Source organism: Octopus bimaculoides, chromosome 4 (genome assembly GCF_046866305.1).
Source record: "Octopus bimaculoides isolate indiv1 chromosome 4, ASM4686630v1, whole genome shotgun sequence".
NCBI classification, from domain to species: domain Eukaryota; kingdom Metazoa; phylum Mollusca; class Cephalopoda; order Octopoda; family Octopodidae; genus Octopus; species Octopus bimaculoides.
In genome coordinates this window covers 17,264,831-17,285,524 of record NC_142931.1, presented here as the reverse complement: position 1 = coordinate 17,285,524, position 20,694 = coordinate 17,264,831, and the positions used below count along the sequence as shown (strand labels likewise).

At 34.6% G+C, this 20,694-nt stretch overlaps 4 protein-coding genes across 6 annotated transcripts in view; 1 reads left to right on the top strand and 3 right to left on the bottom strand.

The window, feature by feature from the left end:
* Positions 1 to 4,675, bottom strand: part of LOC106875194 (mitochondrial nicotinamide adenine dinucleotide transporter SLC25A51) — a 71,673-nt gene extending 66,998 nt beyond the window's left edge. Inside the window, exons 1-2 of one of the 2 annotated variants that reach the window (XM_089350394.1) lie at positions 4,364 to 4,632; positions 113 to 201 (exon numbers count right to left, since the gene is read on the bottom strand). The gene's annotated coding sequence lies outside the window, so the exon portion shown is untranslated. Of the gene's footprint in view, positions 1 to 112; positions 202 to 4,363 lie in introns of both variants that reach the window. The other variant, XM_052966915.2, reaches the window with a different exon arrangement.
* Positions 3,260 to 4,364, bottom strand: LOC106875195 (dnaJ homolog subfamily C member 27). Its single transcript, XM_014923237.3, has one exon. The coding sequence runs from the start codon at positions 4,190 to 4,192 to the stop codon at positions 3,386 to 3,388; it is 807 nt and encodes a 268-aa protein (XP_014778723.1). The 5' UTR covers positions 4,193 to 4,364; the 3' UTR covers positions 3,260 to 3,385.
* A 176-nt stretch (positions 4,676 to 4,851) lies between the features above and the next one.
* Positions 4,852 to 12,003, top strand: LOC106875196 (SAYSvFN domain-containing protein 1). 2 transcript variants are annotated; one of them, XM_089350395.1, is made up of 3 exons: positions 4,852 to 4,989; positions 5,437 to 5,652; positions 8,008 to 12,003. In XM_089350395.1, exons 2-3 carry the CDS (start codon positions 5,533 to 5,535, stop codon positions 8,377 to 8,379), a joined length of 492 nt encoding a protein of 163 aa, XP_089206521.1. In that variant the 5' UTR covers positions 4,852 to 4,989; positions 5,437 to 5,532; the 3' UTR covers positions 8,380 to 12,003. The 2 variants fall into 2 exon arrangements, with proteins under 2 accessions (XP_089206521.1, XP_014778725.1); XM_014923239.3 differs by lacking the exon at positions 4,852 to 4,989 and having other exon boundaries at positions 5,317 to 5,652.
* Positions 12,004 to 12,917: 914 nt separating this feature from the next.
* LOC106875200 (COMM domain-containing protein 1) lies at positions 12,918 to 20,673 on the bottom strand. Its single transcript, XM_014923244.3, has 4 exons — positions 20,537 to 20,673; positions 18,779 to 19,026; positions 13,940 to 14,248; positions 12,918 to 13,130 (listed from the first exon to the last, which is right to left on the bottom strand). Exons 2-4 carry the CDS (start codon positions 18,944 to 18,946, stop codon positions 13,029 to 13,031), a joined length of 579 nt encoding a protein of 192 aa, XP_014778730.1. The 5' UTR covers positions 18,947 to 19,026; positions 20,537 to 20,673; the 3' UTR covers positions 12,918 to 13,028.
* Between the last annotated feature and the right edge of the window lie 21 nt (positions 20,674 to 20,694).

Sequence of the window (20,694 nt, the reverse complement as noted above, 5' to 3'; positions counted from 1 at the left end):
AGCTGAATTTGCATGATTTATGGGCCTTAAGAGAATTGCTTCCCTTTAGTGGTCTTCACTATACAAGGTCTTTACACCGGTATACACAAATATACAAGCAAATTTTACTCACAAAACATTGGTTTATCTCAGTGGTTCCCAACCTGGGGTCCGCAAAGTTAGTACTGGGGGTCCGTGAACTAAATTCAAAATTTCATATACCTATATATACATAAGGATAAGCATATTAAAAGGGGTCCATGGGAAAAGTCATTTAAATAAAAGGGTTGGGAATCACTTTGAAAAGGTTGGGAACTACTGGTTCATATCTAAAGTTTATTGCCTTCACAGTGTTTACCGTTTTACAAAATTAAATTAGAAAATTGGACAAAACAGAGAACACAATTTTTTTAAATTAAAAAGAAAAAGAAAAACAATTCACCACTTTGGGTTGAAAAGTTGGGGGCGCTGGGAAACCTGTCAAATGGATATTGAGGCATAGCAACATGCTTGCAGCGTTGCCACGGGTGATAGCGAGGCTGATGCACTTGAACAGCCAAGCGCCTTCAATAAGGCCCACCAGTTACCTCTGCTAGGCGAGTTGCCAGTGAAAACAGGAATCTCGCAGTTAGTGGTCCGAGCCCATCAAACGTCTCGGACGCCACAGGATGGAAAATGTAGTTGGGCGACAGATCACGGTATTTCAGGATTTTGTTTCACTCGGCCACAGAAGCTGTGGATTTTGCCCCAGGACACTGGTTTTGAGGTGATACACAAGATCAAACTTTGAAGTACATTATGAGCTTTTTAAATGGTTATCACAATATAAAATATTCTATCTTTTACTTTTAAAGAATGAAATGCTTTTTAAATCTAGGAAGTACCTCCATAATCAATGCATTCTAGAATAATCTGGTTTTAAAAATTGAGTGGGGGGGGGGGGCATTTAATATCAAAGAATAATCAAGGTCTGTGTTTGTTGAATATCTGTTAATTATGTACATATAACTGGTAAAGTTGGCAGGACCAATGAAGCAGATTCTTACAGCTGACTGATTTGTCTAGGAAGTGTAACTATAAAATAGCCTCCTGAATGTAAAGCTTAGTGCTTCTAGTCAATGTCTTACAACTGACATGAAACACTAAACATTGGGTTGTCAGATAAATGCTTTTGTTCTTTCCATTTATTTTAATCTTTTTTTCAATGTCATTCGAATTAACACGAAAAAAAATTCTATCATAGTGTTTTATGTTTTTTTTTTTTGTAGCCCTTCTCTTCCTCTACAACTTTCATTTACCATTTTTGAAATTTGAATAAATTTTACTGCTTTTCAGACATATGACAATGAAGAGCCAAGTATAATAAAAATAAGGATAAAGAAATTAACAAATTTATCTATATTCACTCGGCCGCAGAAGCTGTGGATCTTGTCCTAGGGCACTGGCTTGAGGTGATACACAACAAGATCAAACTTTGAACTACATGGTCTTAATCACACAGTTTCTTCGCCTGATGCCTATTTATGTCCTAGAATAGCAGTATAGGAAAGAAGTTTAGTGCTCCTCTCTTACCACTAAGCATTTCACCCGGTGTGCTAATGATTCTGCCAGCTTGCTGCCTTGAGATGTCTTCATAATGATTGTAAATACAAGAGATAGAGCAATGAAATAGTAAATACTCAAAAGAAGAATTTGGTTACAAAAAAAAACAAAAACTTGAAAAGCAACACATGCACACATAAATTGATAACTTTTTCATTAAGCCAATATTAACATAGCTAAATCTTCCTAAACATCATCAGTTACTGTTTCATCTGTTTCAAAGATTTATAGCAATTTACAAACACAATTTATAAAGTAGAACAATTTCATCATTGGAATATAAATATTATGGAAAGCAAATTCTACAAGATTGGAGAAACTAATAACAGGAACTTCATTTGTGGCAAAAACAATAGGTAAGTATAATCAATGGAAACAGGTGAGGGTTGGTAACAAGACGGGCATCTCGCCATAGAAAATCTGCTTCAATGCATTTCATATGACCAATGCAAGTATGGAAAAGTAGACGTGATGATGATGATGCACAAGGAGTGTAAATTTGTAATGAATTGGTATAGCAAAAAAAAAAAAAAGTGATCCCAGAACATTACTAGTACTATTTTATCAACCTTGGAAGGATAAAAGATAAAATAAGACCCCAGCTGGATTGAATTAAATAACACATGTTCAACGGTATTTCTTCCATCCAATAACCCTGGAATGATAACCATTAAATTAAAACAATATATTTGGTTTAATAGAAATATTGTTTGCTGGACTACTAATTCTAAACCGTAAGTTTGAGACGACTCATAATTTGGTCAGTTTCTTCAGAAAAATATCGATACTTTATCTTGAAATGATAAAAAATTGTCAAGTCAGCTTTGTGAGAGATGTTTGGGACAGGCATATAAGAACCATATTCTGACACAATACCTCTCTGCTCCCCTCACATCATTTTTTTTTTTTTCATTCGCAATTTTCGGTTGTTTTACAAAAGATCGCATAGTTTTTGCTTCACGATTTTCAATTGAACTTGCATTTGAATTAAGTTCGTCTTTCAGATGTTTAAGGATCACTAGCAGTAAAACTGTCATGGATATATATTACTGTCAATACCAGTAATACCGAATCAGGCTCCTTTGTGTATACCTGAAAATTACAATACCTAAAGACTCACTGAATGCAAGAAGCTGTATTCAGCTCATTACAAATACATACACAATTATACGTACTAATTGTGTTTTCTGAATTTCGGTGTTTCGTTCTTAAACAGCGATGGGCTTTCAAGTAATTACTATCTTTAATTGACTTTTATAGGTATAACTTATCAAATGTGATTTAGGGTAGAAGGGATATTGATCTCCAAATAATTTGATTAATTCACTTTCATTTTAATGGCTATGGCACAAAGAAGTGAAAAGTTGTTTTAATAGGACCGATGAAGAAAAGGGATTCATTTTCTCAAGGAGGTTTGTGATATTTAAAAAAAAAGGTAACAACCAAATAAAATAATTTGATGGACATAAGTTTCCCACCTAAAAGAAACATCAAAAAATGGAAGTTAATTTCAGTTGGTTACGTTAAACTCGTCGTTCACAACACACGCACTCAAGATATTGATGTAAAAATTATTTAAAAAGTTGGTATCAGGCACCATGCATAAATAGGCAGCATTTTGGTTTACAAAGGTTTCAGATCAACAGAAGATAGATATTTTGGACAAACTGTGAATAAATTATAGAATACATTATTTTTATTCATTTATGACGACGAAAACGTTGTTTGACATTTGGTATATCTTTGACATTTCGAAGACGGTGGGGGTGATGAAGAACACATCCAACTTACTAATATTCCATTTCTATAGACAACGTTTTAACATTGATGAACGAGCAGCTACCAGTATTTTAAAGGCTTCTTCACTACCAGGGGCAATGTTTTTATCGGGATGAAGAAGTACGGCTAATCGGCGATAAGCTTTGTTGATATCTTCTTTTACTGCATTCGGATGCACACCGAGTTGTTCATGGTCATATTTAGCATTCTTTAAACGATGTATCAAGTCCACTTGATCTTTTGTGAAACCCAATTGGGTATCCAAAGGAATTTTAGTACCTCCATTCTCAATAGTGGCAACTATATCTCCTAAAAGAGTATTGAACATTTCAATAATGCCTTCTCCGGTTTGTGCAGAAGTTTCAAAATAATGAAAGCCGTGAGAGTCGGCCCATAAACGTCCTTCTAACTCATTTACAACTCGTCTTTTATCAACTTTGTTTCCACATACGCATACAACCATATTGTTCACATCTTTCGTATTGGTCATTTCATTCTTCATTTCTATTAGCCATTGATCAAGGCACTCAAATGTACACCTTCTAGACAAATCAAACACTAATAATGCTCCCTGAGCATCTCTATAAAATTCGTTGCGCACTTCATAAAACATCGGATGCCCTGCCATATCAAATATATTCAAGCGAACATCCCGATTTTTAATTTGCACTTTAGTCACACCATAATCAATTCCGATCGTCGTTAAATATTTATGTACGAACCTTCTTTCACAATAACGTTTTACTACACAACTTTTACCAACTTCTGTCTCTCCCATCGTAATAAGTTTAATCCGAAGCCTAGAAGGCTTATTATGCGATGTATTCTCCATGATATTCAATTAAATAAGAAGCCAAAAAAAAAAGCCGACTACAGATTGTAATATAAATATAACATTTCAAAAATAGACGAGTAAAATAAAATAAAATTTAGCACTTTCAAAGATTGGAGTTGTAATAGCTGATATTTCCAATAAATTGTGATAACAGAAAACGATAAATACCGTTTGGCAGAGTTGTATTGGTGATGCCAAATGCTTGCATTACGATACACTAGCGAGGAATAACTTGAAAAAGTTAGCTTCCATGGTGATAGTAGTAGCAACAATTGACAATAATAGAGATCAAAAAGACCCGTAGGAAACTGTTATTTAACATGTATATCTTTTGATTCTTCCGTTGTTGTGTCATTTTCCATTATGACAATGTTTTAAAATGAATAGATAGGAAAGAATTGGTATCGACCAAAAAAAAGTTCGGTTTTGCTTAAAATGTTTGAATCGGTAGTGTGAGTCGCTACGGTGACGTAACTAAACAAACTGAATTATCCCTCTGTATCAGCCTCTACTTGATCACCAGATCTGCTAGAAATAGCAGTCATAGCTCTCTCAAATTATACCCTATCGTCTTTTTTTTTTTTCTTTCAATAAACGATCACAATGAAAAATTTTAATGGTTAATTATATATATGCAAAAAAAAAATCGTGATTGGTACGGCTGAATACCTTTGATTATAGGGCTCCTGGAAAGAGCTGACCTAGGGCTAAACAACAACACCTGAGTTATCTACCCTGCCTCCTTACCAAGAACTCTCACGTTAATGGATCAGTGTACCTTTAAAAGCTATGTGGTAAAACATCCTTAATTAGATTGCCTTCATTTATATTTAGTAGCGTATGTCAGTTTTATTTAGCACTAAAAATTGAAACCACAGGAAGTATAAGCAATAAAATACTATAACAATTTATTATTGAGTATCTATTGATTAAATAAAGTTATTATTTAACTCCAGGTCAACTTTGATTGTAAACCCATGATTAAAGCCCTGGTCATCCCATCTTTTTGGTATCCAAATCTACTGTGACCAACATGTACTTTTTTTTTACTGTAGGCTGTGATTTTAGTGATTATTTGGCTGCTATTTTTAGTAAGTCAGACAACCACAGGTTTCCTCCGTAATTTTAAGACACGTCATTGCCTGAAAGGTTGTGAAGAGTTGAAACTTTAGGTTACCGTTTCTGTTGAAAATCTCGTTCTGATTTTGATTTTTTGATTTTCTTTTTCCACATTTAACTAGTCACCAAGAGGATTATTTAGCTGAGGTAAACGAAATTCTTTGGTTATGCAGCTGAACATAGAAATATCACTCTATAACAGACATCAACAACTTTAAATGGAACAACTATCGATCGAAGAGCGGCTGGTTAAGTTCAGAAACGAAAAAACCAAAACAAATCCACTTCTTGACAGTACGACCACTCTTTCTAGACGTTTTGTTGCATTTCGGAATACAGTGAGTATTTTACTAAACAGAAATCATTTAGTAAAGATTTCCGGCTTTTATTTTAATTATAAGTGTCTTGTGTTTTGTTGGAGAAGAAAGAGATGTTTTAAATTAAAAAGTATTTAAGTAAAATGATTTTTTTTCCGGTTAAAGTACATATTATTTTTATCAGGTTTTATCCTTCTTCCCATAATGACATAAACGGTTTTTGCATCACTCCTTTTATAATATATATAACCAAATATACTCCTTTTTCAATATTTGAAAACCTGCTGAAGTTGTGGTTGTGGCAATATATATATAAAGGAAAACATAAAAGGTGACACCCAAAATTTCAAGTCGCTAAAATGTATTTAACCTTAATTTCTGGCCCTTCTTTCTTTGTGTTTAATAAATTGGAAGTGATTTTTGTGTGTTTTAGCGCATTTTTTCTCCCTGTTTTGCTTTGTCAACAAAACTGAAGCTCCACTTCTATAGTTGGTGCTCTAAGTCAATCCTGCTCACAGAACTATGATTCAAAGGTATTCTAGCCGTAATCATCTTATTTAATTTATCTTCGACTGCATTATCCAACCTGCCCTTACATTGTTAACACAACGTATTGAGTTTTGAGATAGACTGCTATTCCTAGCAAGTCGAGGAACCGTGGTTTTTTGACGATATGAATTCAGGAGTAGGACTGATGTCCTCGCTGGGACTCAGGTTTGAATCCCTCTTCGTTTTCACTTCTTTTCTATCGGTTCAGCATGACTGAATCGTAGATGACTTCGCCTATGGGGTCACTGAGGAACTTCGCACAACAACGTGATGATCCTGGGCAGTGATATTTCTGAAGTAAAATCCCTTAAATTTGAACACAACAGACGACATAGGCATAGTCTACCAATCCAACAAAGTGATTGAATTGGCGATAACATTGAGCAGAGATAAACCAGCGGAAGTAAAGAATACGCACACCACCCGTTTTCGGAGTAACCCTAAACACCGGGTGTGCGTATTCTTTACCTTCGCCTTCAAACCTTTCTTGACAAACGATACCTGAAAAATGAACACTATAAAAGCAGTAACCGGTGCCATCATAAAGCCTGATTATACTGGGCTGTTTCTCGGAGCCCTTGTGAGTTCAGGGGCCTGATTCTCTGCTGTGGCTTGCTGTCAGTAAATAAATATCCCTGTCCCGTAAAATTCTGTTCTCTGAGCCACTTCTTCACTACAGTTTTCACTTCCTCGTCACTGAACTATCATCTCTTCGGCCCCATGAAAGAGGGTTTGAGAGGCAAACATTATTCCAGTGACGAGGAAGTGAAAACTGTAGTGAAGAAGTGGCTCAAAAAACAGTCAACAGAATTTTACGGGGCAAGGATACATGCTCTCATTCAAAGGTGGAACATTGCTATTGAGAGAAATGGTGACTATGTTGAGAAGTAGGTATGTGATCCACAGAGGACCAGCTTCATTTTGATGTATGATACATATTCCTGTGTTGGTAATTATACCTGTTCTAAACAAAATGGCATTACTTTTTGACTCACCCTCGTAATCTGACACTACAGATAATCATATGGACAGCTTGTGGTAGTATGACCCAGTGCAATCAGGATCAAGGTCTCAGCTATCTTCCACAAAGAACAGAATTCTCTTCAGTCCCTGACATACAACTGCAATGGGTAGATAATCTCACTTTGGGACTACCTTCCTACTAACTGGCTAGTTAAGACCCACATACAACATCAACTAAATACTGAATACAATCGAATGTTTATTTGATTAAGAAGTTTGCATCATAACCATGAGTGCTATGAGATATCTTGAGCAAGTGTTTCTTTTACTATAGCCTAAGGTCAACTCAAGTCTTGGGAGTGAAATTGGATAGAAAGAAACTGTGCTGAAGCCTATTATACTTATAAATCAAAGGTTCAATCTTGTGCTGTTATTGCTTGAGAATTATCTGAAAGATATAAATTAGTTGACTGAACAACTGAATCCCCATTGTCAAACACATCAGAGATCTATCTACTTTAAATCAGTAGAGACAGATAATTTAGTATCCAGATTAATTATTCAATAGAAAATGTACCACATTTGGAGAATTATTAAAATTACATATACTGTAATAGCTATTTGTCCATGATATAGATTCACCAAATTAGTTTTTGGCTATTTTTATTTCTTAGTAAATTCTAACCCCTTTAGGTTAATGTCTATTATTTTACATTTATTTACTGTGTCAGGCAATACTACTATTCCTAGTGCTTTTTATTCCATAGTTCTGCAAGTGTTGTTCCATGCTTTTGATCCTCATTTGCCTTTGAGGTGAGAAGACAGAATTCTAAATTAAAAATTCAATACTTATTTTCATTTCAGATCCTTCCTCCTAAACCACTTGATGAAAATAGCATGTCTACAATCCCACTGGAAGATGATGAAGAAAATATTGTATCTGAACTGAAAGCAGAACCCCCCACAAATGTAACCATCTCAAGGGCTTTGTTTATTCTCAAAATAATTCTGTGGCTAATTTTATGGGGATTCTTTGTTGAAATCGGATTTGGAGCTGTTTATTTTATTGTATCAGCTTTTATTTTTATTTACAAAAATACTAATACTGGTTCCAAAAAGAAAACTGGTCCCAGTGCATACTCAGTGTTCAATCCTGACTGTGAACGTTTAGATGGAACATTTACTGCAGAACAATTTGAAAAAGAATTGCGATATGGTTCTGGATCTGTAAAGTGAATTGTAAAATAATTAAAAAAAATCAAATATATTTTTTTAATAAAATTACTAAAAAAAAAAGACTCTCCTAGTATGTGAAAGGACGATTTACTAAAACTAATTTTTGTGGTACCAGTGGTGAAGTTTAATCACCCAAATATAGGACTATCTATATTTGAGTGATTAATCTTGGCCATCTGTAATTGGTGATCATGAACAGATAAGTCTACAACCAGCATAGATTAACTGGCAGTGGCAATGATGAGGCTTTCGTCCACCAGTGGTTTGACAAGGCCTGAAAGGAAAGGAACTAATTTTTTTTAATTACTATTTAGATTACATATGAGTGCATGAATACGAAATTTAATTTCATTTAGTATACGAAAATAATTTAAAATAAGTAATTTTTGAAATTATATTAACAAACAAATTCATGTTAGATTTATGCTTAGTTTGAAATTGTTGCTGCTATATTTGAGTAAGACAATTCTAATAGTAAGAAGGGCAAATAACTCAAACTTGGCTTGATGGGTTTTTTTTTAATACCTTCATTTTAAACTGATAACAATGAGGAATTGTAATTGAATTTAATCTTTAATGTATGCATGTTGTCAATAACCATTTTAATGGAAGCAATCAATTAGTATTTCTGATGATGATTGTCATTCTCCTTCTTTTGGATGCTATGTCCATTTAACATAGGACATAGGTAATCTTTGTTTTCTGTAACAGTTCCCCTTCCTGATGTTTAATGCCTCTTTTTTTCTCACCATTTCATCAAGCTTGATATCCATATCACCCTTCCTCTGCATCTTTTCCCTTCAATCTTTTCAGTCATTGTTAAATTCTTCTCTAGGCCCAATTTCTTCATCACATGACCAAGAAATGTCAGTTGCTTGACCCCTCTTTTATCTCACAGCGCAGTTTCCTGTTTCCTGCAGCTCATGTCATCACTTCTCCATTAAACAGACAAAATATCAAATGAAGTAATGACCCAAGCTGCAGTAAATAGGAAACCGCTTCATGAGATAAGGGCCAGGTACCTGAGATTTCTTGGTCATGTGATGAACAAAGTAGGCCTGGAGAATCTGATTGTCATATGAATGTTTGAAAAGTATAAAAATTTCAATTCTGAAATGCTAATTTTCACAAATTTCATAGTGTCCATAGCATTCTCAATATTAGTTAGGCATGGCCACATGATAAGAAGCTAGCTTCCCAACCACATGGCTCTAGGTTCAGTCCTGCTATGTGGCACCTAGGGCAAGTGTCTTCTACTATAGCCTCAGGCAAACCAAAGCCTTGTGAGTGGATTTAGTTGATGGAAACTGAAAGAAGCCTGTTGTATATAAATATATATGTGTGTGTGTTTGTCCCCTACCACTTCTTGACAACAAGTGTTAGTGTATTTAAGTCCCCATTACTTGGAGGTTCAGCAAAAGAGACCCATAGAATAAGTACCAGATTTAGCAAAAAAAGAAAAAAAGTACTGGGTCAATTCCTTTGACTAAAAATTCTTCAAGGCAGTGCTCCAGCATGGCCACAGTCTAATGACGGAAGCAAGATAAGAGATATACTTAAAGGGTTGATTACTCAAGCAAGTGTCATAAAATGGAGATAAGTTCCAAGCAAAATGGGTTCATATTTAACTTTGCTTATCTTCTATTGCAAAGGCATGAAAGTTACAACTTCCAATCTCCATCATCATCATTTAGCGTCTGTTTTTCCATGCTGGCATGGGTTGGATGGTTTGACTGAGGACAGGCAAGCCAGGAGGCTGCACCAGGCTCCAGTCTGATCTGGCAAGGTTTCTACAGCTGGATACCTTTCCTAATGCCAACTACTCTGAGGGTGTAGTGGGTGCTTTTTACGTGCCACCGGCACAGAGGCTAGTCATGTGGCACTGGCATCAACCATGCTTGTATGGTGCTTTTTACATGCCACCAGCAGTGGGGGGGGGGGGCACTAAAAGTTTTTGTGGGTATAGCTGTGTGGTTGAGATGTTCACTTTCCAGTTACATACTTCAAGTTCTGTCTCACTATGCAGAACCTTGAGCAAGCATCTTTTTAACATGTTTTCCATTGTGGCATGGATTGAACTGTTCAACATGAGCTGGCAAACCAGAGGACTGCATCGAGCTTCGGCGTTATGGATCTGTTCAGTTTTGATCACAGATTTTTCTTTAATTAAACAGTTTGAAACTTCGTATACTGGTGTAATATCTCATGCTGAACATGGTTTACTTTCAACATTTTTGACAAAATTTCATGTTTTAGAAGTTATTTCATGTTTAAAGTTGTTGAAGAAAGCTACTGCCTGTGTTGCATATTACACGCTTTTATTTTTTGGGGGTTCTCGCATTGGAGTAACCAGTAAACATCAAAGAATCAACACCAAGAAGGAAGAAATATTATTTACATATAGTTATTTGTTTGTCTGTCATGTAGTTAGAGATGCAGTAGTTGTAGTGGTAGTGACAAGTTCATTCACTGTTTGGTAGTTGATAGTGTATAAGTGGCTGTCTGCCAGTAGAGAGGAAAAGAGTAAAGAATAGATAAAGGTGGCATCGTCTTTCTTGTGGCCAAAAGCTTCTCTTTTGTGTCAGCTATGACCAAGGAGCAACACTTTCCCTTCGCTTGACATACAAATAGAGCAGAGTGGTGACATTTAGTGGAGATGACCTGGAAGTTGTTCCTCTTCGATTACTATCACAAACAGCAGTAGCTTTCTTCAACTGAATACACATTGTTGATTGGTTAAAATTATCCAAATATGACAACTTCAACATGAAATAACTTTTAAAATATGAAATTTTCTCGAAAATGTTGAAAGTAAACCGTGTTCAGTGCGAGAAATTGCACCAGCATACCAAGTTTCAAACTGTTTAGTTAAAAAAAAATAATTAAAATATCAGTGATGGATCCAGCCTGGATTATTTCCACAGCTAGATGCCTTTCTTAATGTATATGCATATGTATATGAATTGTGATTGTTGTAAATGAGTGTCACCATCATACAAGCAGTGTTCATTGTTTCCAATCATCATCATCATCATTTAACGTCCGCTTTCCATGCTAGCATGGGTTGGACGATTTGACTGAGGACTGGTGAACCGGATGGCTGCACCAGGCTCCAATCTGATCTGGCAGAGTTTCTACAGCTGGATGCTCTTCCTAACGCCAACCACTCCCTGTGAAAATATGTCTGGTCATGGGGAAATATCGGCTTGCTTGGAAACTGGTGACAAGGGAAAATTATCAACAAATTCCATCCGACCCATGTGAGAATACAAGAGAGGACATTAAAATGATGATGATGAAGTGTGTATGTTTTTATATCTCTGCTTCTCTGAAATAGTAATCTACAAAGCAATGATATTCTAATTTCTCATCAAAAATTGTCAGCTTCAACAATATATTAATTTCACCTATGCTAACATGCAATAACAAACATACAATGAATCGATGAACCTTTTTTATAAATTTGCTGTTGTGAATAACTGTGAGAGAAGTGAATTCTACCAAGCTAACTTGTTTTTAATATATTACATGAAAATCCCAAAAGTCTTCCAAACTATACCAATGACTTAATGAGGATGGTCATTATGACCATTTAAAAATAAAATAAGATTTGTGTGTATGAGTTATTATTTGTTTTCTTTTTTGTTTTGCTTTATCAGGCATGGTTATGTGGTAAAAAGTTTGTTTATCAACCACATGGTTCTGAGTTCAGTTCCACTGCTTGGTACCTTGGTTAAGTGTCTTCCACTGTAACTACTTGGATCATTGATGCCCCATTGAAAATCCTATCTTCCCTATAAAGAACACAGAGGAATGTTTTCCCAGGCCTGCAAAAGGACTTGAATTCAGAACTGCAAATTAGTAAATCAGTTGTCAACTTTGCAGTATTATTATTGTTTACAACAGCAGTATGCTACAGTTTAGTGTGAGAGGAGCTTCGTTGAAATCCAAAGTATGTGAGGAGCTTCACCAAAATTCAAATTCAGCTTACTTTCACAATGTCTACTTAATCTTCCTTTGCAAATAATAAAGTTTATTGAGTGAAATGCAATCATAAAGGTATTAAGTGGAAGGTTACACAAGTTCAAATTTCTATACTAGATTTTCTTTTAGTCAGGACTTCCCTTTCCTAAACAGTCCAGATATAAGTATATAAAAGATATACAATGTACTTTTTAATGTTACCTATTTATTTCAGTACTAACCCTCTAAACAAACATAAAAGAATATATAATAATTCATGAAGTAGTTGCATTTTTATGTGTTGTCCATGATATCTGAACAGATTTTTGTCAGAAATATTTTTAGAAACTTGGAATTTGTCCACAACTGTTCTTTCACTCAGTAATTCTTCTTGAGTACTTTCATTTCAATAACAATTGCACAATCAATCATTGAGAAAATAAACTCCTAATTTTCTTCTTAAAAAGAAAACAGAACAGCTTCAGCTGTCAATAGTTTTTTGGTTGTTATTTAATGATGATAGATACAAAGAAATGTTACAAAAATCAAATTGAAAAGATAACAAAACTCAAGGATGATGGAATAAATTGTTTCTAATGAATGAGGGAAATATACAAATGATTGGTTATTTTACAACAAATATAAACAAAGTCTTATCAAAATTAAGTTCTTTTAATTAAATATAATTATTGCTGACTGTGATTGGAAATCTGTTCTTTGATCTCGTGTAGATTGCTTAGAACTTGGTCTAATTTCTTGTCATCCATTTCAAAATGAAATACTTTAGCCTGGAAAATGAATTAAATATATTAGAATCTTGTTTTTACGTGAATGTTTTTCAAACAGATGCTGAAAATATGAAAAGTTTTTTCAAAGTAATGACAATATATACATTATGCTCCTAAAAAATACTGACAGCTGTTAGAACATCAAGAATCATAGTTCTACTTGATCAGAGCTAATAATAATACATGCCAGAAATATTCTTTCATTCTTTTCTTTTGTTCTTTTACTTGCATCAGTCATTTGACCACAGCCATATTGGAGCACCACCTTAACCCTTTCAATACCAAACCGGCTGAAACCGCCTCTGGCTCTGTAGTACAAATGTTTTCTTTTCATAAGTTTTGAATTAAATCTTCCACCAAACTTTAGTCACGATTTATGTTCTTATCCCTAACTTAATGATATCTAAGTTATTTTTACTAAATTCTTTGTTATATTTGAAATTAATTGAAAGAAACACAGAGCATCTCAAAATAAATACGGTAACGAATGGGTTAAGGGGTTTTAGTTGAACAAATCAACCCCAGGACTTATTCTTTGTAAGCCCAGTACTTATTCTATCAGTCTCTGTTACTGAACCGCTAAGTTACGGGGACTTAAACATACCAAAATTGGTTGTCAAGTGATGGTAGTGGGGGACAAACACAGATACAAACACACAAATATATACACATATATGTATGATGGGAGCTTCTTTTAGTTTCCTTCTACCAAATCCACTCAGAGACTTTAGTCTTATTTATTCTCATATTTCAATTACCAACAGCAGTTTATTCAACATAGTCTAATAATATATTGAATGACAATTTACCTTTTTACTTTCATCATCTGTGGTCTGTGAATTACTTGAAACCATTAATTCTACAATGGCTGTAGGTTTATCAATTTGTTCAATGTGTCTTGCTTGAGATTTTAAATCAATTCTCCAAGACATTTGCTTCAAACAACTGTTCCATTGTGTTTGTTGAACTTGAACGTCATGAATTTTGTTCCTTTGATTCTTCCAGAACTTACGGACAGCATTAGCTCGTTCTTCATTCATTCCACTATCAGCCTTTTTAATTTGAGATGTCAAGAAAGCTTCCAGTTGATTGAAATCCATGTCAACGGCAACCATACTCTTCATAAAAAGAATAGAAATGTATGGAAAAAAATGTAACGAAACAATATCAGAGAAAATGGCTAACATAATGGTTAACAATTAGAATTTTAGTTCTGTACCTCCTCCATAATTCTACTTTATTTCCCACATTCCATTATTACCTACATCAATGTTATAATCTTTTATTTTTTACTTGTTTCAGACATTGGGCTGCAGTCTGGTACTTATTCTACCAGTTGCTTTTTGCCAGGCTGCAAAGTTATGGGGAAATAAACAAACCAACACCAGTTGTCAAGCAGGGATGGGCACACACATACAAAGATACACACATTTATGTATGTATGTATGCATATACAGGGTGTCCACAAGGTCTGGGTACATGGAGTAAATAAAATCATAACATAAACAATTAAATATAAGAAATAATAATTTCTTAAAGTATGTGTTAATCCTCATGTACCCAGACTTTGTTGACACCCTGAATATATATATATATATATATATATATATATATATATATATCACAAAAATTTGAGAAAATTTTGCAGCTATAATAAAAGCATATTACTCTACCTTTACTATTTTTTTCTCACCTTAACATTTTTTGCTTGTGTGTGTATGTGTGTAATGTATATATAATGGGCTTCTTTCACTTTCCATCTACCGAATCCTCTTACAAGGCTTTGGTTGGCCAGAGGCTATAGTAGAAGATACCCAATGTGCCTCACAGTGGAACTGAACCCGGAACCATGTGGTTGGGAAGCAAGCTTCTTACCACACAGCCATGCCTGTGTCCCTTTTTAGTTGTTGCTTGTATGGCTCCCAAGTCAGCTCTGACTGAAAGGCCCAGTGATCAAATACATTCCAAGTCATGATCATCCCATCTCTTTATATATCTAGAACTACATTGTTCAATTTATCTTTTTTTATAAAACATGAGAGTGTTATTTCTAGCAGGTTGAGCACTTGTGTAGAGATTCTTTTTGACTTAACTCCATTTAAATGTTCTTCTGTGATATTCATACAGCATAAAAAAGGCTGGAACTACTAAGAAACAAATTACAATTTATTGTTACTCCAATATTAAAAGATTTATTTCGAAATGTATCAAATAATACATTTTATACTTAAATTAAAGGGTGATGTACTGAATGCTGTCTGTAAAATTTTTGATTTATTAAAATTTCTCTGAGTTAGAGATAGAAAACAAAAACCTAGTAGCAGCAATTGGTAGCAACTCTCAGAGAAAAGGGGAGATAATTTCAAGTATTTCAGAATAAATTTCTCAATTTACATGAAAGGCAAACAGTGATCTTTGCGGACAAGAGACGACTGTGGACATATTTCAGTCATTCTGATTTCATCAGCATAATAAAGTCTAAATATGCCTGAATTTTATATACAGAAAATAGGATTCAAATTAATTACAATTCTAAGGAGAGTTACAAAAACCTGGAAGACGCTTGTCATCTGTATGCATGTATGTACATGCGTGCCTGTATGCCCTTGTATTGACATCATATGATGGTTGTAAATGACGCTGTTTGTTTCTAGTCTCCTGTGAAAAACATGTCTGGCCATGGTGAAACTTTTCTTGGAAACAGTTGATGGTTGGCAACCAGAAGGGTTTCCATTTGTAAAAATCTACCTCAATAAACTCTATCCAGCTCATAAAAACATGAAGTGGACATTAAACAATTGATGATCATATCTACTATAATATTCTATGTGTCATAAGATGCGTTCGAGTGTACTGCTTTTAAAAACATTAAGCAGGTGCTGTATTGCAGTATGGCTATGTGGTAAGAAGCTTGCTTCCGGGTTCGGGCTGACCAAAGCATTGTGAATGGAATTGGTAGACAGAAACTGAAAGAAGCCTGTCATGTATGTGGGTGTTTGTGTATATATATATATTTGTGTGTGTGTGTGTGTGTGTTTGTCCCCACTCCATTGCTTGACAACTGATGCTGGTGTGTTTAGGTTCCCATAACTTAACAGTTTGGAAAAAAGAGACCAATAGAATAAGTGCTAGGCTTACAAAGAATAAGTTCTGGGGCCAATTTCTTTAAGGTGGTGCTCCAGCATGGCCACAGTCAAATGACTGAAACAAATAAACAAATAGATAAAAGAATGGGATGAAATCGAATACATAATCAAAATTTTTAACATAATGTAACAAGTGTGAGAGTTATGCTGTCAACAACCCTAATGAGGAAAAAAAAAACGACATTTTATAAACGTTTGAAAAAAAAATCATATTTTATGAGGAAAATGCTATCTCAAATATAATGCAACCTCCATTTTTTGCACCTAAAAATTAGTAAAAATATTTTATCCGCTCTTTATTCTTTCGTACATTTCAGCCCAAATACTGTAGACATGCTGGAGCACCACCAATGAAAAATATTGAAGGCTGCCCATGGGACAGTCTTCTTTCACTGTTGGTTTTTTTTTTTCTTGGACTAGAATATAATGTTACCTCACACTTTTGAACATATCTACAGATTGGTGAAATTTTGCAGCAATAAGTTTTTATGATACAGATCCATGGTTCTCAGCCATTTTTTTTAACTGTTGAGTGAAGTGAAATCATTGTCGTGGGCGATGCCAGTACTGTTAGACTGGCGCGTAAAAAGTACCATTCGAGTGTGGTCGATGCCAGTCCCAACAAACTGGTTCCTATGCCAGTGGCACACAAAATGCATTGTTCAAGCATGGTCGATGCCAGTGCCACCTGACTGGCCCTCATGATGGTGGCACGTAAAAAGTACCCACTACACTCTCGGAGTGGTTGGCATTAGGAAGGGCATCCAGTTGTAGAAACCTTGCCAAATCAGATTGGAGCCTGGTGCAGCCTCCTGGCTTGCCAGTCCTCAGTCAAACCGTCCAACCCATGCCAGCATGAAAGCATACATTAAACAATGATGATGATGATGGATCCTTTTGATTACTATTTTACATTACTGGACCCTCATAGCCATTCAATATTTAAAAACTAGTTTTATAGATGCGTCTTTCAAAGTACCTGTTTCCCCCCCCCCCCTCCTCCATATTCACTTATATAGTTTGAACTACGTAAAACGTTTGAGAAAGAAACTAAGCTATTTCTTACACTAATACATCTAAAGCAAAATTTTTTACGGTCTTTTAAAATATTTTGCTTGCATAGACCCCCAAAACTTACTATTTTGCTTGCATAGACCTAAAAAATCTTACGTGGATTCTCAGGGGGTCATATGGACCACGGTTGAGGACTACTGGTATAGATTGATAAAATTTAGGGAAAAAACGCTTTAAGGAGGAGTTTTGGATCATTCCTTTGGATCGTTCTGGAACTTAAACATTTTCCACTTTTTTTTTTCAGATGTATGTTTGAAGCACCAACATTATGTATTTCTGCAAAATGCCATTTAAAAATATGCATTTTAAAGAGAGTTATAAGAAAACAATGAGGGAATAGAATAATCCGAAACATCCCCTCCTTCTAATTTTAATGTTATCAAAATAATTGCAATCCACACCTTTGAAAACGATCTCTGCAAAATTTCATTAAAAAAAACATACATACAATATTTGTTATGAGGAAACAATGTCAAGGGATACTGAACTGTAGTTATACTTCCAGTGTTTTCTATCAAATTTCTCAAATTACCAAAAATGATATTAAAATTCAAAATAGAAATAAGAACATTTCAAAATGTAGAATGTTCTGCTAGTTGTTATACATACCAATGTTGATTCAAACATGCTACTTTTTTTAATTATTTTTTTATCAAAGTGAAATGATCAAAAGTTGTACGATTTCAAACATAATTTTGTAAATGGAATAAATAGAAATTTGAAGAGGATATATTTCAGTTTTCTTGATAATATTAAAATTCGAAATAAAATCTTTGAAAGACACAAAATGAGCATTCCAAACTCATACGAAGCGCCGATTACATAGGACCTCAACCATGGTATTTACCAGCGAATCCGTCGATATTAAAACAAAGGTACCGAATTACAGAAAAATACAGTTCTATATTATAAGCAGTAAGAATAGTTGTGTAGAATAACAACGTATTCTCTAGTACTCATATCAACGAAAATAGCCTTTTGCAGTTAGAGAATTCTGCAATACTTGATGATAGGTGTATTAGAAGCGAGTTTTGGCTTGCTTATCCATACCAGTGCTCATTCTCAAATCACCCATTTATTTTGAATGATAGTACTTCTACTTGGATGGCTGCTTTTTCTAGCTACTTAGCAAACTGTCTACTTTCCAGTCGAAATTGAGAGAGTAGAAGTCATGTTTGAATGAAGTAAGGGATAAATTATATTGGACAACTATCTAACAATGTGGCTACGCTAACCTACGCTAAATGATGATAAAGAAAATAATATACGATAGCAGAGGGTTACCACATTAAACAGAAAGTCATTCGAAGGGCTTTTATGTCAATAAATTTATGAATAAAAGTTTTTAGAAATTATAACTGTAATATAATTGAAGGGATATCAGCTGATTTGAAGGGGTGTGTCTTAAAGATTGTGTGTAGTTTTTACCTTTATAAGAGCTGTACATTTTGTGACAAGATGTTCAAATTCCTCATCCGATAGTTTGGGATATATTTGTTCTTTCAAGACTCCATTGCTTAATTCTTTTTCACCAAAATAGTTTCTTCTAGCTAAACCATTCAAGAGTGCCGCATAACAACGTCGTGAATCAGCCATTTTGTACCAAGTGCTTGCTGATTACCTCCCTTCATAAATTTGACCCTTTCATCTGAGCAGTGCAACATGAATATTTAAACCTGAGTGAAAAATCATCAAAGAGAATACAAATAAAGTAGAATAAATAAATAGAATAGTGCGCCCTGTCTACAGCACTTGCCTTAGCCCTGACGCTGATAACCCACGCTATTGAGTTTGGTGTATGATGAAGAGGAATCTGACCACTCACATAAAAGAAAAGTTTTTAATTGACTGAAATATTAATTGGAAAATAGTGGTTAATATAAGACTTTATAAACTTTCGAGAGAATGTGAAATAATTCTATTTCGAAAATGGTTCTCGAAGCCCAGTCTTCAAAACCGGGACGAAGACCAGCTTCCTTGTTTTCCTTGTTTTCTATAGCGAAAAAGGGAATTTTTTATTTTTAATCAATGGGTTGTAATATAGGAATGTATTAATTGATGAAAATAAAGTAGAGTATTTATTACTGAGCATTTCTATTCGACTTGATATGAAAATATCAGCTCCTCGTTCCTATGTCCCAAGTAAGTGAAAATCTTTACCTTGCCAGAAATAAACGTTTTCCAGGCTCAAACCTTGAAAGTGTTCTCCAACAAAACGCAATCATTAGGAAACAAAAGTGAGATAACAAACAGCAGAGTGTCGGCTAGACACAATAAACCGTGTAGTGTGAAGTTTTCATTATTTAAGTTTGACTAACCAAATATTTTGTGATCAAGATTTAACGTGAAATAAGGCAGCCAGCTATATATCAAATGCTAAAAGAGGAGTTAAAATGATAAGCCCCAATTACAAAGAGAGCTCTGTCGCAAGAAATATTCATTGCGAACACTATTTTCCTAAGAAGATTATCTCTTGTGAAAGTCATCAAGCACCTGTATTACTGGACGTATAACATACATTGCATGAAACTAAGAGCATTTGAGTGCCAACTAGGAAGAACTATCACTGTGATATATGCACAGAGCATTTTATTCAAAATCTACTGTCGCTATGAATTTGAACTGAAACTGATGAGAAACTAATTAAAGATATTAGTCTTGTTCCTCATTTATATTTAAACAAATTGGTAAAGTTTTCACCTTTCTCCCATAAAAACTATTGCACTTTTTGGTCATCATGAAAAGCAAATGCCTTCATTTTCATGGGGCCCTAGAAAAGAAGAAATGTCAAAATATCCATGAAATCAATTTAATTTACCAACGCACTGCCCAGATTAGCTTTTAGATATTTTTAACATCTAGCTATAATTTGTTGTAACAGGAAATTTTTCATTACTCAAACCAAATTTTTATATAGTCATGAAATATGTTGCCAATTAGGAACGATATCAATTATATGCAACGGGGCCCGGGAATAGGGGGTGCAGGTGGTGCAAGCCGCACCCCCTAGAATTTTTACGGAGTGCAGAACCAAAATTTGCAACCCTACTTATTTTTCTCAGGATTACAAAACAGTGAATAAAAAAGTGATGAGTAAAAAATAGCTTGAAAAATAGCTTGAAGTTAAGTTCCTTCCCAAAGAACAAATCACAAAAATAAATAACAGAACAAAAAAAAAAACAAGACCTTGTTTGTAAAAAATTTTGGACCTGGGTTTGCACCCCATCAGCAAATTTTGTTCCTGAGCCAGTGGCAACGAGTGCGTAATAGTATAACACTGGCTTGTCGGCTATTAACATTTCGACTGACACCATTTTAACATATAATGGTAGATTCAGTTGAAA